This window comes from Numida meleagris, chromosome 4 (genome assembly GCF_002078875.1).
Source record: "Numida meleagris isolate 19003 breed g44 Domestic line chromosome 4, NumMel1.0, whole genome shotgun sequence".
NCBI classification, from domain to species: Eukaryota; Metazoa; Chordata; class Aves; order Galliformes; family Numididae; genus Numida; species Numida meleagris.
Genome location: NC_034412.1, coordinates 44726172 through 44741788, shown reverse-complemented (window position 1 = coordinate 44741788; position 15617 = coordinate 44726172). Strand labels below are relative to the sequence as shown.

At 41.9% G+C, this 15617-nt stretch overlaps 1 protein-coding gene across 10 annotated transcripts in view; it reads right to left on the bottom strand.

Moving 5' to 3' along the window:
- Positions 1 to 15617, bottom strand: part of IRF2 (interferon regulatory factor 2) — a 43572-nt gene that overhangs the window by 19734 nt on the left and 8221 nt on the right. For 3 of the 10 annotated variants that reach the window (XM_021393735.1, XM_021393736.1, XM_021393737.1), the window contains 4 exons: positions 8778 to 8924; positions 7191 to 7317; positions 6162 to 6259; positions 24 to 123 (listed from right to left, as the gene is read on the bottom strand). In XM_021393735.1, coding sequence (XP_021249410.1) covers positions 24 to 123; positions 6162 to 6248 — 187 coding nt within the window. In that variant the 5' untranslated portion in view covers positions 6249 to 6259; positions 7191 to 7317; positions 8778 to 8924. Of the gene's footprint in view, positions 1 to 23; positions 124 to 6161; positions 6260 to 7190; positions 7318 to 8777; positions 8925 to 14200; positions 14297 to 15617 lie in introns of those variants that run through there. The other 7 variants (XM_021393734.1, XM_021393740.1, XM_021393739.1 and 4 more) reach the window with 4 other exon arrangements.

The following is a 15617-nucleotide window of genomic DNA, read 5'->3' as shown; positions in this document are numbered from 1 at the left end:
CTGCAAAAAGAGAGTTCCAATACCTGTATGAATTGCCCAGTTTCTAAATAAGGGAGCATCTTTTTCAACATCCCACCCATGTCTTGCAGCATGCATCCAGGGAATCTGAAAAATCTTCTTCTCCTGGAAGGGAAAACAAACAGGAAATGCCAGTGCTGATTGACTTGATGGATTTTCTGATGACTTTAAGTCACTTATTTAAAAATGCAGTTCTGGTATCTGCAACTGTTTTGCTTTCTTCTAACACAGTGCTGCTGTTGCTGGGCTCAATAGGAAAATATTCACTGGTGTCAGTGAAAGCAGAATACAGCCCCAAGTACACAAAATACTCAGATGCCCCTTCACACACTGTGAGACTGGCAGCTTTCCAAGCTGACACACAGATAAAACATGCCATGCTAAACATTTCTAAACATTCAACTGAAGGCTAGTTTTGGCAGCACCGACACTGTCATGATTAGAAAAATCAGATATAAAAATAAACAACCATAGGAACAGAGATAATTCAAGGAATTCAGTGAGTAAAACACTAACACAGTGAAAGAAAGGGATACTTAAAATTTACCAGCCAAGCAAATAGAGCATAGATCAAAAAAAGACATCTCTGCAGTGGGGACAAAAAAAAAAAAAAAGGTACACCCATGTGCAGGGGTGGGTTTAAAGGTAGTTGAACTTTTTAGTTTAGAAACTTTGATCCAAAAATAAGCAGACTTAAAGCAATCCAAAGGAAGGGTTGTTTGTCCTTTGTTTACAAACCACGGTGTGCCTTATATAGTGGAAGTATATACTGATTCACAAAGGGAACAGAAAAAACTCATGGAAGATAGTACACTAAGTCACTACTAAGGATGATAGATTTGACAGAAAAACTTGTGGAAGAAAGTACACTGGTGGCTATCAAGGATGATGAATTTGGATGCAGCTCCAACTCCGGAAGCTCAGTGGCTTTCAGCGCTTGAACAGCACAGGAACAGGAAGAATCAAATCCCTCCTGTCATGTTTCAAATACTCTTTCCATTAACATTTAGGCCCACGCCATCATCAAAGATAGGACACTGGGCCAGATGGATACTTTCATGGGCTAGATGTGCTTTCATGTCATACAACACAGCATAAGAACACTTTATGCCCATTTCTGCAAAGCCATGCAAAAGGGTTACGTCCCACAAATAAAATCCTCCTCTTACAGAAGATACACCTTACCTGGCTTCAAATGCAGACATCAAATGCAGACATACTGCACTGTAAGTGCCACCTCTACAGGTTTAGATTCCCTTCACAACCAGTGAAAAGAAAGGCGCTTTCAGGGGACAATTTACCTCAACTCACCAACTCAATTACACCCCAAAAATGCCTATTTCTCTCCATTAACTGCAAACAACTGTAGACAGGCAGCCCTCATTTAAACAACTGCACTGTAGATATCTAAGGTCAGGGGAGAAGAATCCTTTGCCCTTACCCTACCAAGACCATTTCGTCCTCGTCTGTCTGGTTAATATTTCACTAATGTCAAGGTTAGGTTTACTTCTCTTCCTTTTTCTATGATCTTTGCTTTCTTGAGCATGTATTTTTTTGACAACTTTCATCTCTTTTCTTCAATTCTTTCATCTAAATTCACTTGCTCAGAATTGCATTCTTCCCATCTTGCTTTTCTTCATCTTTAATTTGGTAAAAGCAGATTTAACATGATCCCTGTTCTCCTTCAAATTCTCATAAATTCATTCATCGTTAGGAAATATTACTTCTCTGAAAGAGTGGTCAGATGCTGGAATGGGCTGCCCAGGGAGGTGGTGGAGTCAGCGACTCTGGAGCTGTTCAAGGAATGTTTAGACATTGTGTTGAGGGACTTGGTTTAGTAAGAACTATTGGTGATAGGTGGATGGTTGGACTGGATGACCTTGTAGGTCTTTTCCAACCTCGGTGATTCTATGATTCTATGATCCACTTCACCCATTCTTGTTATTTATCTCATGTGCCTTTTGCCACCTTACTCTTCCCTTCTATATAGTCAAATTATACTACAGAGGTGTTCCCCTCTCTCTCAAGTAGAAGAGGTCTAAAGGAAGCTTCAAACCCATTGTCCTGCAGTCCACAACACTACTGTATTCACTGGAGCTAGAATAAGCTCTGTCTTTACTGTCCTAAAGACAATAATCAGTATGGAAAAAAAAAGCCCATAAAAAAAAAATCTATCAACAAGAATTCTAAGAAATGACCAGACTAGAAAGTCTTCTCATGTTTGGTGATGGGGAAAAGTTTGCATAACGCTACACAGTGCTACAGAGGTTATACCACTGATTTCATACGCTGCCTGAAAATTCAAAAACTTATTTAGAAACTTGCATAGACAAGTTGCAAGACTATGGATACAGCACCATGTCACCATCAACAGTACTCCCTGCTTCAAAGGAAGGTATAAAGACTTTCCCAAGAGCAGTGTAAGTGTTCATTACAGAAAATCCTTCCTAATTCCCTGTCTTGAAGCACAAGGACTTACAACAAATTGTAGTATCAATAATAAAAATTATATAATCTACCTGCACTATAACTTTAAAATATATCTAATTTTACATCCAGAAATATTTTCTCATCAACTATGTACATATCTAATCTTCTCTGAAATCCCTCAATACTGCTGATTGCAACAATCTCAAGCGGCTACAAGTTCCACAGCATAAATGGTTGTTCTGCTCTAATTTACCCAGGTTCTTCCTATTTAAATATTGGGTTTTTTAATTTCACTCATTATCAAACATTTTCCCATGTCCTTCTTCACTCCTTGTTCATTAATAATGACTAACAGGAAAAGGCTCATCACTACTTTTTCTCAGACTTGGAAAATGAAGCACTGTTTTGCACAGCACAAGGCATTTTTGCAGGAGTCTTGTGTTTATGCATAAAATTAGGCTCACCAAAGTCAAAAGCACAACCCACAAAACTTATGCTGCATAACGGCCGTTGCTACCACTATCCAATGGGGATATCAAAAGGGAAAAAGGTGTCATATTCTTAGAAATAAGCAGGAAGAGGAAAATAGTATTGAAAACATGAAACTCTAATTGCAAAATGCTCCAAGCAGGGGAATGAACATGAGATCAGACTAGTTAGGAAGTCATAAGACAAATTTTAAATAGTGACCTCCGTCTGGATGGTTATACTCCAAGCAACCATCAAAGCAGCAGGTTGCTTTTCAGCTCCTGTTACAGCTACTTCACATGTTTCCACTCTAATTTCCTTTTCCAGACCCATGAGGGATGCTGACCTCACATTATCCTCCTCCTCACATCACCTCTGCCCTCTGCTGAACTACGTAACTTCTCTCGTGCCTCCCAGTTTTGTCTCCCTGGGATGGTAAAGAAATTCCCTTCCTCCCTTCTGCTGTTCAGCAGGAAAAGATTTTCACTGAGGAGGAAGATATTTATTATTTAAGCCCTTTAGAGAAGGGAGTGTAATCTGGAGGAAAAAAAACATCAACAATGCAGTGCAGAGCAAAGCAGGAGGTACAGTGTGACTGACTGACAGTAGGGGAAGGAAAGAGGTAAATTGGCTGTTACCTGACTTATCATTGTTAACTGAGAAAGGTTTAATTCCTCCCTTGGTCTGCAAAAAATTCCCCAAGAAAAGACAGCCAATGACAAATTTAGATTGATACTCGCTTCTTCAGTATTTAAATCTTCTTTCCTTAAAACCTGTGCACACATACACATGCCATCCTCTTGCTGATCTGCCCCATCTTCTTTTCTTTAATGTGAACCGTACTTTCCCGGTCTCCAATTAAAACATACAAATCCTGAAATCCTACAATTTCCAGAGTCAATTCTGTGCATACATAATGTGCTTTGATACATATGACATTTTATCATAGATTCTATGCACGGCTTTGTTTATGGTCAGTATTTGCAGTAAAAATAGAAACATTTTTGGTTTAATGATTCACTGCTGGAATTAATTTTTCAGCATTTTTAACAGAAACACTCAGAAGCGCTATTAGTTTGTCGAGCTGGGTAAAGAACCAGCTACATGGCTGGGCCCAGAGAGTAGTGGTGAATGGAGATAAACCCAGCTGGCAACTGGCCATGAGTGGTGATCCGCAGGGGTCGGTACTGGGGCCTGTCCTGTTCAGTATCTTAGGAAATACTTCTCCAAAAGAGTGATCAGGTGCTGGAACGGGCTGCCCAGGGAGGTGGTGGACTCACCATCTCTGGAGATGTTCAAGAAACATTTAGATGGTGTACTAAGGGAAACGGTTTAGTGGGGAAATTTTGGTGGTATGCGGACAGTTGGACTGGATGATCTTGGAGCTCTTCTCCAACCTTGGTGATTCCATGATTCTATGAAAAGCAGCTCAAGATGATGCCAAATCTGAAGGTAGAAGCAGAGAATCGGAATCTAATAAACCTCAACGCAGGCCACTTGGCCTGGTGTCCTGGTGCTGACAGGAGCTAGAGCTTTGTTTTAAAAAAAAAAAAAAAAGATTTAAAAATACTTTATTCATGAGATGAGCTTTGGTCAATATAGAATATGCTAGCTAAGGACAAAATTTTGCATGCAAACAGTTTGTGCCAGAAGCACAAGGCAGAAGCTGCTGTAACAACAGGATCAGAGAGCTGCAAACATTAAACAACCTGAAATGCCTTGCAACATGCCTCTATAGGCTAGTAGGCTAAACTTGAACTAATCCCTTAGTACAGGAGCAGTGTTTTGACACCGCAGAACAAGTACGTTCACAGAGTACAGAGAAAGGTTACACGAACATAACCTACAGACACCACCACTATATTTAGAATCATAGAATCATAGAATTAGCTAGGTTGGAAAAGACCTACAAGATCACCCAGTCCAACCATCCACATACCACCAATAACCCCACTAAACCGTGTCGCTCAACACTATATCTAAATTTAACCATAAGATGCTAAAATCTGAAATACTTTTCCTACTGCTAAGCATAGAGAAACGATTTTGGAATCAAACAGAAATGTTCAAGGAAGGACAGGAAAGATGGAATGTCAGTAGGAGAGACCCAAAAGAAGGAGAGACAGTGTAGGAGAAGAATTCTGAATGTGGTACTTAAATTACGAAGACAACAGTAAAATCTGTTCTCTTCCTCCTCTTCAACTGTGACCCCATTATGCAAGAATAAGGAGCTGCTCAAATGCACAGGGCAGCTAACTTGGGAATGGATCAATCAATATTTATTTACCCAGTCACAGTATGTGGGAGTAACTGATGCAGGGTGCTCCTGAGAAACAAAATTTGCAGCTGAAGTTGACAGGGCTGTTGTTAATCGTATAGTCGCAAGTATTTTTAACTTTGTAAACTGAAATTAAAAAATATTATTCTTAATTGTCATTCTCCAGTCTTAAAAACGAACATCTGAGCACCACAACAACCACCATGGAGAGGATACTAGACTTACTGGACTAGAGCCTTAAACAGAATGGCAGATCCTATATTTCTGCACCTACTTTACAGCATTTCCATTGCTTTCACTTTGATAATAAAGTGGTTTCTGTTGCTAAAACTGCACGATTGTCTGCAGGGTGGTGAATAACTCCTCTGCATACTGCATAATTCTGGGGTTTATTACAGCTCAAAGTCTCAAATACATTGTTTTACCGAATCAATTAAAAAAATGCAACTGGGTTCTGATGTGCTCGGGAAGTATCTAGGACTCTGAGTTCTGGATAAGGAATAGTAAGTTGGGTCTGGTATAGGAAAAATTACCTGATTTTTTTCTCAGATTCACCGCTTTAAGAAGTTATCAGAGATTGCATACAGGTCTGAAAGAGATCACTGCTTCAACTCAGAGGTTAATGCAGAACATACCATTCCACTTCAGATGAGCGTTTTGTTCAAAATCCCTCTGACGTTGCTTGGTAAGCAATTTGTTCCAGATAAAAAACAGAGTCTACATTTTTTTCACCAACAGAGTCAGAGGAGGGAAAATGCTTACAAACAAGTCACAAATCTAGCAGGCAAATGCAAAGAGCTTCAGATCTGGAACGTAAGGCCAGAAGAACAGGTTCAGCAGGAAGCATTCAGTGTTGCCCTTCCTCCTTATGTTGCCACTTTGAGAGCTAGGAACACCAATGTACACTGCTATGAAGGAGTTCATTCACACACACGTGCAGGCGCGCTTGCACAAACACACCCCTTACCTTATTTAGCCATTTCAGCCCCGGTATTGTGTTAGAATTTATTTGTTCTTCCAGCCATGGGCGCATCCGCATTCTTTCGACAGGCATTGTTACCTGCGCTGGAAGGAGCAGAAGGGAACAAGGGACAATGTTACTTGTTTTCCTGGCAGCACTCAGCACAAAATACACACAGACCTACTTATTAGCAATTTGCAGGCACTTAACAATCACAGTACTGACTTTGGATCTGTGTAGGAGACTCCCCTAAGAGCAATTGAGATGATAAGGCTTTCTCCATAGCAGAAAGTGGTCAGTCTTGTGGTGCACCTGCATTAGTAAACCCATCACCTGAAGACACATGTCAATGGCAACAGCTCTTCTAATGACATGACACAGGCAGGATACCACAAAGAAAATCAATTATCCTCCTCCAGAAACCTCTTTCATTGGCCTATAGACCTGAATTTGCTGAATACTTCTTTTGCCAACAACAAAAAACAACCGTACCAAAAAACAAACCCATGCAGGAAACATCACTGTACTAGCTAAAATGATATATCTATTAACTAGAGTGTTTTCAAATGGCCGCTTCTGTCGCATAAACTCAATTAAGAAAGCAAAAACTATATTTTTCATCACAGTACTTTATGAGACAGCTTGGTTCTGGTTGCGCAGTATAAACCCTCCAGCTTTCTCTGAGCAACTCAGTCACTGATTTTTTCTTAAAATACTTTTCAATAGTGCTTAGCTAGGAAAGGGGTGCTCTGCAGCCTCCCCAGCTGCACCAGGACATGTTATGCTACTCAGCTAAGGCTCCAACTGACTTCTTTGTCTCTCACACACACAAGCACACGTGACCCTGATGCCACTTCTCCATTTAGAACAGTAAATTATTGACATAAGAGTCCAAAGTCTTGAAGCCAGGACAAATAATTTTAAAAACATTAACCTATCTCAAAGTGCCAAGCAGCACTAGATGCAGATTAAAGCACCGCATTAAACTCCAGCTAACCAGCCTGCAATCAATCATTTCCACATTCAAGTACTTGCATTTAGGCTTCTTCTTCTCTCCCCCACTACACCAGGCTCAGCTCCTTCCTCTCTCCTTTGTTCTTCACATCTGCGTTCTCTGCATCATTCTTAACTTCTCTGCTCTGCTATTCTTGTCACCTTTGATCTTAAAAAAAAAAACAAAAAAAGAGAAAAACAAAAAGACTAGGCCACACATCTGAAAGCACACAGCAATGTCACAAATGTAAATGTGTTTGTTCTTTTTTCCTATGGGATTACAGCCATCAGACAGACTAACAATTAGGCAGCACCAAGCCCACACCCAGCACAAGGGGAAGAAATATGTTCAAAGTTTCCTCTCATTGCTCTGAGGACATGTATTTCCTGAAACTAACAAGGAATTAAAACCTGAGCGTAACAATAAGGCTCTCTGATATACTTCCAGTGACCAGAAAGGTCTAAAATAGCTTAGAAAATGCTTGCAATTGCTCAGCTCGCTTTCAGGTTCACTTCAGATATGAGAAAGCAGACAACCCTGGAGCCCAGCAATGGCGGAATGCTCCTGCAAAGCCCCAGTCTGTGCAAGAGCAAAGCTGTTTTCTGAGTGACAGTGACACAGAATCATAGAATCATTAAGGTAGGAAAATACCACTAAGGTCATCTAGTCCAGCTGTCAATGCTGCTAAAATGCACTATTCTCTTTTCATATATGCAAGAAGTACAAGCGCTTTTTTACAAAGCAGATGTAGCCAGGCCCCTGAAGCCCTTCCAGTACCAACTGTCCTGTATCGAACACTCAGTGCCACCTCCTACCTACCAGAAATAGGGTCAAAGTTGAAAAATGCAAATGACTGCACTAAAAATGTGAGTGCATTTCTATTTAGCTGTCAGGGAAGAAGCACGCAGATGCAACTATCATCTTACAAGCTTTTCTTCATAAGACTTCTTGAAATATACATACACGTTGAGCTAAGCCATGGAAACACTACGTATAATCTTCAGATTTCAACATCTAAGTGCCCCCGATTGCAGCAGGACGCATCCTATGTTGTGGATGACGAGCCTCTAAGACAAATTTCAAGCCTATCTGAAAGAACTAATTACACAAAAAGCAAGAAAGTAACCTCTAAGGTAGCAGAAGCAAATTCCACCTGGGGGAGAAAAATATAAAAGCTGCCTTTGTGAAAAAGTGATGCTTTTCAGGAGAGGAGAAACTGCCGACACCACTGCTATAAGGGAGGAGGCCTTGCCCAGAATGGCAAGGTAGGGCCATATATCTTGCCCCTCTCATGTCCCTAGGGGCTCTGCCAGCTGTTCCCGGCAGATGCTCGTCTCCTTCACAGTGCCTGGAGTCCTCTTGGACCGGCACAGCATCTGCAGCCAGCAGCGTACACCTTCACATCCATTACCTGCACCACATCAAATTCCTCAGTGCTAAGCAGAAAAGTGGTTTGGCTTGTGAGAGGGGAGGAGTGGCTCCCACGATCTGTTTATCTGAAAGTAAAACCAAACCCAGCTAAAAATAACCTGTGGTGATGTCCAGCTGGAGGGAGCTGTGGGCATCTTCTGGGGAGCTGTATTTCACAGAAGGGCAAACGCAACATGTGTGTGTTCATCAAAACATACCCCGAGCTCCTCTATGACCACGAGCTGAAGAAAATAAAGCCTGACGTTTTCAGAAAGCACTCCCGGACCCTTCTCCCTTGGGACAGCACGGACCATAACGTCGCTAAAATGTAGTGGTTTTTTGGCAGCCGCACGTCAACAACATCTCTGCAATGAAAATAACGAGTCAGCTCTATCTAGCAATTCTCTGTGTGAAATGAAGGTGCCATGTCCTCCCTCCAGGGCTGTCAAACGTGCTTTGCTTGTATAGTAAGAAACACCAAGATTCTGCTGTGCCTTAAAAAGTAACCTCTATATTTCACTACTGCCTTCCAGGACGTGTGACACAGTTAAGAGGCAGGGTTAATTGCTGCACCTGGGAGTCTCATGATGATGGCACCTTTCTGTGCTATTTTTATTGTAGCCTTCGCTGTCAGCCTGAAGTCCACCCCTCCACAGTGGTGGGACAACCACCTTCTGCTGTTAAGCATCGTTCAAGTTTGTAAAGGCCTCTACAATTCCCCTGAACAGGCAGCAAAGGCATGTCGAGTTTCACTAGCCATCATTAAACATCAAGTCAGCTTCACCCTAGATCAGAATATGTTAACTACGAAGCAAACACAAAGCCAGAAATGAGGGTGAGCCACACAAAACACAGGGCATGCCAGGTCCCCTCGCTCCTACTTCTCTCTGGTGTTTACCCATCAGAAAGGAAAAAGTAAAAACAGCCAATCCTTTTAAGGAAAACGAAACATTAACATTTAGAGTCTGAAGCAGGCCTGCAACACCATGAGCACATCTGCACCTACCACCCACTGCTGACCAACCTTCATGGTGCACTTCCCTTTCAGACTTACACCCCTGGGGTCAAAGCTACGTGTAGGAGCACGTATTTTGTGCTTTGAGACTGCCTTCAACCCCATCACAATCTCATCGCAACCAAGGCTATTCTCACCCTGATGGCTTTGTGAACGTGATGAGGGAAGTAGCAGGGTTGCAAACAATACCTCCTTCTGTAAGGCCTGTTCATTCGGCTGAAGCCCAACCAACGCTCCCATCCTGCCCAGAACCACACGGGAGGTGGCATCCCCAAAATCCAAAATAGGAAATAAAGACATTGTGCTTTTATACCACAGCTTCAAACTTGGGCTGTAGTGACCTCCAGCACCTCTCTAGGGAGAGCTCAGGAAAATGCTCAGCATTTCCAGAGAACCATGCTGAAATCAAGCTTTCTGGCATGACATTGAGAATAATTTGTTTGGTTTTGCTTCTGGTTTATAATTGTCCTGTGGTGGGGGGAGGGGAAGAATAATTGCCAAGAAACACAATCAACTACTAATGCAGATGGGACCCAAGAAAACATTCTTCTGTCCTACTACACTTGCCATTCTTAACAAGAAAGCACATCAACAAGAACCACAATTTGTAACCATACATCTTCGAAATATATTAAGCGTGATAGCTCTGTTAATATAACTTCCCTTTTCTTGCTCCATTTTCATCACCTACACTTTCTTAAAGGGGGCCATAGTCAGGGCCTGTTGACTTCTCAGCTGTGGGAGCTGGAACATATTGACAGATGTTATTTCAAAACAGCCATTACCCTTAACTCAAGCCTGTGGGGAATAGTAATAGTACAGTAGCACTATACAATAGTACAACAGCACTAATACTACATTAGTATAGTAATAGTAGTTTGACGACTTTTGAAGGTTTGTGCTAGTTCTGCAGTCAGCTCCGTCTTTTATTCTTTTTGCAATTACATACCATGAAAACGCGGTGGAATCTCCTCTCTGACAAGCTATAAACTGTCTTAATCCCACAGATGTGACTCAGAGAGAAGTGTTGTGGAAGAAAGCACAAGTTGCTGAAGTCTGGACAGCACAACCCAGCTACGAACACAGAAACCTGGAGGAGGCCAGCCAGCAACACAGCTCCTACTACAGCACATTGCATTGGAAAATAAGATTCCTACATGAGAATTGTAACGGCAGCCTGGGATCAAGCATACAAGCCAACCTCTCAAGAAAGACAGCTGAAGGAAAAGAGGCACAACACTGTAAGAGACCAAAGCACAGGTATACGTGTTCTTATGAGTAGCGATACAAAGAGCCTCGAGCAGGTAGCTGTCACTACAGTATCCTCAAAACATAACGTATGATTGAATTTCAGCTCCATACTTCTTTGCAAGATGTGTTTTTCTAACATCCTTTATGTAAGACTCTTCAGAAGGAAACCTAGAGCATTTGTTTGTTTTTAAAGATATTAGTAAAATATTGGTTATTCTCAAGAGATATTTCCCTTTAAAGTAATATCAGAAAAGCTGTAAATGATAGTTGGGTTACATTCTATCTATCCTTACAGCTGAAAATATTTTCACTGGGTAATGCTCTATAAACGGCTGGTAGCCCTCTACTGCATGCTAAGACATACTAGTGATTTCCTTGATACTAGATAACAAGGAAATGACACTACTGACATATAGAAAGCATAACCTTTGAGAATGAAGAGCTCTTCAGTAGAATTATGGTAGCTGTAGAAAGAAAGTGAAAGCAACAGTAGAGCATGTAATAAGTCTGAACAGTATAAGATGTTCTTCTCCCTTTTGTTTCACTCTATCAGCCTCTGGATAACTGAGAAGACACAAAGGTTATCCCAAAACCACAAACTGCTCTATACCTACAAGGATAGTTTTTGAACTTATCTCTACGGAAGCAAAATAAATATATGAGTGAATAAATAAATAAATAAAAACAAAGAAAGCAATTCTTCTTTCCCTATCACAAAGTAAAGGTCTGGATATGGAAGCACAGCTGTGAGAAGGTATGGTGAGGTAAGGTACTTTGACGTGTATTTGCGACATAGGTCACAGCCTTTCCCCAGAGGTATGAAAAAACATCTGTTCCCTAGAGAACTTGCGCAGAGTATTGCATGGGATCTACTTCTCTTTCCTCTGTGAATAGAGAACTGGCAATATTTAAAAAAATAATAATAATAATCTGGTATCTGTGCTTTGCTGATAATCTTTTAAAGCATTCCCTTTGCTTCCTAAGGCTGGTGCACATCAGAAAAGCATCAATCACTCTGTGACCAAACATATGCTGAAATGAGACCATACACTAATTTTAGGATTCAGGGAACTGGGTTCTGTATTTGCCTATGTGCCAAGACTGTTCAGGGATACAAAGAAACATGATCTTATTCTGAGGACCAATACTTAGAGGCAAAATTCTGTCCCGTAGTCACAACTTGGACTCTGCCTTCACATAGCATTTTGCGTGTACAGACTCGGAGCAAACCTAGCTTGGAAGCCACCCTATTCAGCAATATTTCCCTGGGTAAGAAAACCTGTTAATGTGACCTGGTCAGAAATACTTCAGAAACATAAACAAGATTTAAGCTGAAACACACTTAACTGAACTGCAGTTACTCAATTGCTCTGATTTCAGACATCTGAACTCCATTGAACTGCATTCTACAAGAGACCTCTACCTGGGTGTATTTCATGTCTTCCAAAAGCACAAAGAAAATCTTACCACTGACGCTGCCATTGCAGAATTAACGTGCCTGCTTTCTGACAACCCCAAATTATGCAAATACACGTTATCTTTCTCGGAACCTACAGCAAAACACTTAATTAAGGTAACATTAGTAAATGAGTAAAAGTGCGCATATCTGTTCTCACAGGGTTAAGAGTTCCAAATAAAACCCTGAAGCTCTTGGAGTTGTAAAATAGAGATACAAGGCAAGAAAGCACAAGAAACCCTAGAAAAGACTTCCTAGACTCATGGATAAATTCACAACAGACAGCAAAACCAGTACCCTTTCTGGTCTTTTCTTCTCATGCACTGACGGTGCCTCTCTCTTCTGCTCCCTACAAATACTGACACTATTAAACAGAGACAGCGGATACATCCCAACTCTGCCTTGTGCTCTCTTCCATTTAAAGCCTACCCATGTCCCACTGCTGCGCACCCCCTGGCCATACTTCTTGATCCACACTGCTGGAAAGCCAGTACTTTTCCTGCTCTTTACTAATGCTTTGGCAGCAGCAGCAAACAAAGTCCACGTGAGCGTGCTATGTCCTTCCCGAGCATCACCAAGAAAAACAACTCACAAGAGCCAAGGAAGGTTGTATCTCACTTGCTCAGGTGCCTGCAGGAAGGAGGAGACTCCATCAAGACAGGCTGGAAGGCCAACTATTTAAGAGCAGGCAGGCTGGTAGGCACAGGTCCTCACAGCACTGGTTGGCATGACCTGGCCATTAGTAAGGGCAATCACAGAGAAATATTCACCTGCTTACCACAGCTCCTAAACCACAGGCCACACAGGGATCATGGCTGGAAATCTGTGGGATGCTGCCAGCAACAGCTACACAACTTCCAAAGCTCCTGCTCAGCACAGGCTGGTGGTGCTCACCTTGAGCTGTAGGGAGGTGTGACTGGATGGAGGAGATAGTGGGGCATTCAGCATTTCCCTCTTGTGCTGCTGCTGCAGGCAAGGATGATACAGAAAGGTGGAAGCAAAAAAAAGTCTTGTGTCCTCAAGGGCTGGAGGGTGGAAAAACTCCCCAACCAACCCAACATTCCTTACCGAAGAACAAACAGAACGAAAGAAATACCTCAAACGTGTACCAAAATCAGCATTATACACTGCATGACAAACAAGCCCAGGAAAACATACAATGGGAACTCATACTGTATAGAGTGTATTTCATCAGCCCTATAGCATTTCTGTTCCACCCAAAGGGTGTTAACATGTCCTGGCTGGGATTCAGACATTACACATCAAAACAGACTCTTTCCTTTGGTTTCCATGCAAAGCTTATTTTCCCTCAGCAGCAAAGACATGAGTTGTTGTTTTGCAGCGATCTCAGGCATTGTTAAAGGTAGCCCAGGGATTTGCAGACTAGAACTGCACCAAAGAAAAGCAGAGATATTTTAATACAGCAGAATCAGGAGCCTGACTTGTGCTTCTGCACTGAGCTGCTATGAAACAATGCTTCAGCTTCTCGATACCTACAACAAGGTTTCCCTTTCACTGGCTCTTATGCTGAATATTAACATAACGTAAGATATCATGCCTGTTGCTGAGCCCATTCGCTTCTTTGGCAACACAGTGACTTACATCAGCTGGGAACTTGGCCCAAGCTTCTAACAAATAGATTGTTAAAGATCATCTCTGCAGTATTTGTGCCACCAAGATCATTTCCACACCCACAAACTTCCGCAAGTCTGGTGAGAATACAAAGCCACTGCTTCATTTTCAAATGTAAAGGAATACTTTGTTTCCTTCTTTTTTCGCCTTGACTCAGGATGGAGATGCCAGCTTCAGATGGCGTCAGGATGACAGCAGGTCTATGCAAGCAGGAGCCAATGGCACGTGATTAGAGAAAATTCCCCGCCACCTTCTCTAGAAGTCTGGAATACAGCCACAATTTTTACCTGATTTATTTACTCCTTAAGCTTTGTGTCAAGTCTGGTGATTGCTCAAGATGTGTTTTCAGCACCTGGGATGCGTCACGATTTTTCCCCCAAAAGCTGCCAGAAGACAAAGTGGTCATTTTTTCAGTAGTAGTTCAGTCCTTCACTCAGACAAGTTTAGAAAGGGCTTGTTTACAACAAGAAAAATCACAGGCGTGGTTGTCAGGCAACAATTAATTCCTTGCATCGGGGAGCAGTTATCCCCAAATAAATCAATTCTAATCAGGAATTAACTGCTCACACACAAATTCACTCCCGCACACCCACATATAATAGCTGATGCGGCTCCACTGCTGCCAAACCCTGCACATTCTTAAATCTATCAGGAAAATTCACTATTTGACAGCTGATTCGTAAGGAATTTTCCAGGCTGATGAAAACTAGAAGGCTGTTAAGGCTCAAACAATTATCGAGAATCGCTTCTTTTATCATACTAATGCAGCTCAGCAGCATTTTTTCAAGTCCCTCCCCAGCTCTGTTAGACTCAATGCTCTGTGAGGAGGCTTACAGGAGACATCCCTAAAACATCTGCCAAGCACACATTTCCTACACGCAACTGGTCTTTATGAAAGCAACACAAAATCATACATGCAAGTATCTAAAAGGTGGGGGCTATACACTGTAAAAATCTTTTTAAAAGCCTGGGCAGTCTTCGTCTCCTGCCCTGTTTCTCCTCTGACTAAATACATGGTCAGGGCTTTATAGGACACCACGAATAAGAAAAGCAGCTGTTGTAAACCAGAAGTCCTTAATCTCAGTGTTCCCACACTGGTGGCTTGCGAGGCTCGGGCAAGCCTCCAGAAAAGATGGTTACGTTTTAAAGGCACTCAGAGAGGCAGAAAAATTATTTCAGACAGCTAACGCTGAGAAATGCGTTCAAGGAAGAGTTTTCACATTTACTGGCCGTGACCTGAACCTGATGTAATCCACCTTGCTCAGATTTGATTCGTTTCCCACAGCTAGCCTTGTTTGTATAACGTACTGTTCTGCAACACGCAGCAAAAACTATTTGCACACTACACTGAAGTACGATTTAATATTTGTTTAAAGCTTTCACTTTATTGTCTGGGCAAAGGCAGCCTCTACCACCAAAGTTAATAGCTAACCCACACCTTCTTTTGCTACCCTGACTTCTAATCGCCAACACAGCATCCAGAACCGAGAGCAAAAGACAGAAACCATCCCTGCCTAACTTCTCACTGAGCACCAAAACCAGCCCCTCGTGAAAGCAGTTTCTCCCTCACTTTCAAGAGAAGGGAGGGCTCCCAAAGGCCTCGCTAAGCTGGATCAATTATTAAAGAGAAATATATGCTATTTTGGATTAGTAAAACACACTTCTGCCACTTACTTAGCACGCTTGCTTTAAGGACAGACCACA